A 2356-nucleotide genomic window follows, 5' to 3' on the forward strand; every position below is an offset into this window, starting at 1 on the left:
GTTGATTATTTATGTAATTATTCACAATGTCTTTCAGGGTGGAGGACTTCTGGATCTCTCCCTGTGTCCTCCCTGCAGAAGAAGACAACTGGTTATCTTTGCATTTTTCCTCCAAGGACAAATGCCACAAAGTCAGAGTTATGGTTAGCATAGCAGTTCTCAGCTCCCAGGTCCCAGGACCCAGGACCCAGGACCCAAGTCTCCTGAGACTACTGTTGTAAGGTTGCAAGACCTTGTCACTCTGTAGCTGCTGTGTACGTTGTGAGGACAGTTCTTTAAGAAATAAACTTGAGCGAGACCATAGCTTAGAGAGACAGGTTAGACAGGTACAGAGACAGACAGGTAGACCAAACCGTGGTTCCTTTTTTGCTTTTTTCTGTTCCAACAGAGTCCTGTCTCGCTGGACAAAAACCTCCACAACAAGTTGTACTTCCTGTCTTTCTCTACATCAGGGAACAGAACCGAGACCTCCACCCAACTGCTGGGGGTGTGGCATCTATGATGTCACCTGGGCTGGTGGGCGGGGCCTCTATCTCCTGAACCAATGAGGTATCACTGAAAGAAAACAACCAACCAATTAGGATACAGCTCAGTTTGTCCTTTATTTCTAAAGGTCTTTTAAGATAATTCGGGGAATACAGCCTTTCCCGGGGGAGCTAGAAATCTGCGGGGTAAGGTGTGTGTGTGTGTGTGTGTGTATACATGTATGTGCGTGTATATATACATGTGTATATGTGTTACCTGTGTAGTCCAGGTACCACGCTCAGGTATTCAGGTTCCTCAGTGGCTCCGCCTTCCGCTGACCCAGAATGCTCTGCTGCTTCCTGTCTGCCTGCGGCCTCAAGCTGGAATCCTGGCGGGAAACAGGGACCTGCAGTCTGTCCCAGGTGAGACTCACCTTGCCCCTCCCCCCTCTGGTGGTCTGGCTGCTGATTGGACGCTGCACCTGGACTCTGAGTGATGTCAACCCCCCTGTGACGAGGACATCTAAAGCTCAGTGTAAGTTTGTGGCCCAGCTGAGTCACAGAGACGCTGAGACCTGATTGGCTGTTACCTGGTCTGCTTTCCGACAGGTGGTCTGAGTGGGCGTGGCCTCTGAGAGGGAAACAACAGCTTTTAGCCCAAAGTTACGACCTCAAATCAGGACTCGCCACTTGGTAGCATCATCACATACCCTGCTAGCTAGCATTAGCTAGCATTAGCTGTGGGGGGGGGGGGTTCTCACCTGCAGACTCTGCTGTAGAGCTGCAGTCAGATTCTCCACCCGACGATCGCAAACTGAACCACAACTGTCCTGAAACGTAGACAGAGACCTGTCTCATATCATGCAGCCTTCGGGGGGGCATCGGCAGTGAGACAGGTCATACCTGGCAGTGAGACAGGTCATACCTGGCAGTGAGACAGGTCATACCTGGCAGTGAGACAGGGCCGTCAGAGCCTGTTTGTAGAGCTAAACAGCTTTCAGCTGCTTCCTCTGATTCAGGTAAAACTCTGCTAACGACTCACACACCTGGACCTCAGACAGGTGGTCCTCTGCAGACAGACAGGCAGGCAGACAGACAGACAGGCTCAAACAGTTATAACCATGTAATAACATTACTAAACAGTTATAACCATGTAATAACATGATTAAGCAGTTATAACCATGTAATAACATGATTAAGCCGTTATAACCATGCAATAACATGATTAAGCAGTTATAACCATGCAATAACATGATGAAGCAGGTATAACCATGTAATAACATGATTTAGCAGTTATAACCATGTAAGAACAAGGCGTTACCGGCGTCTCTGAAGCCCTGCAGCGCGCGACTGAAGCTCTCTGCTGCCTCCTCCTCGTCTCCGAGCCGACTGCAGGCTAACGCCAAGTTACTGTAGCAACGAGCCTGGTCGCCACAGCAACCCAGGGAGCCTGCACACACACACAAACACACACACACACACTAACAAGTTAAGAGTGTGTTTTAACGTGTGTATTTGGTCCCTTTAAGATCTACAGTATATAATGTAATGTTAATAATACTACTACTAATACTACTACTAATGCTGATGTGATGTGATGTGTGAGACCGTAGAGCGCGGCGGCCAGCCGGTGGCAGCCCACGGCGGCGGGGAAGTGGCCCACGGCGTTCAGGGCGGCCCCCAGGTTGTGCAGGACTCGGGCCAATAGGAGGGGCTGTTGGGCTGCAGAGTCCAGGGCTCGCTGCAGACACGCCACCGCCTGCTGGAAGCACCGCAGCCGGCAATAGGACACGCCCACACACAGGTACAGCTCACCTGGACACACACACACACACACACACACACAAACACACACACACAGTCAGGTACAGCTCACCTGGATACACACACAC

The 2356-nt window shown here is 50.6% G+C and overlaps 1 protein-coding gene across 1 annotated transcript; it reads right to left on the reverse strand.

The window, feature by feature from the left end:
- Window positions 1-428: 428 nt before the first annotated feature.
- Window positions 429-2279, reverse strand: LOC117940041 (tetratricopeptide repeat protein 24-like; the record flags this gene model as incomplete). The annotated part of the gene is given in 7 exon segments (XM_034865448.1): window positions 429-642; window positions 742-853; window positions 899-1039; window positions 1234-1294; window positions 1412-1533; window positions 1786-1914; window positions 2073-2279. Coding segments are annotated over 7 exon segments (971 nt in total), but the record flags the coding sequence as incomplete, so codon positions are not given.
- Window positions 2280-2356: the final 77 nt, after the last annotated feature.

Source organism: Etheostoma cragini, unplaced genomic scaffold (assembly GCF_013103735.1).
Source record: "Etheostoma cragini isolate CJK2018 unplaced genomic scaffold, CSU_Ecrag_1.0 ScbMSFa_1545, whole genome shotgun sequence".
Classification (NCBI taxonomy): domain Eukaryota; kingdom Metazoa; phylum Chordata; class Actinopteri; order Perciformes; family Percidae; genus Etheostoma; species Etheostoma cragini.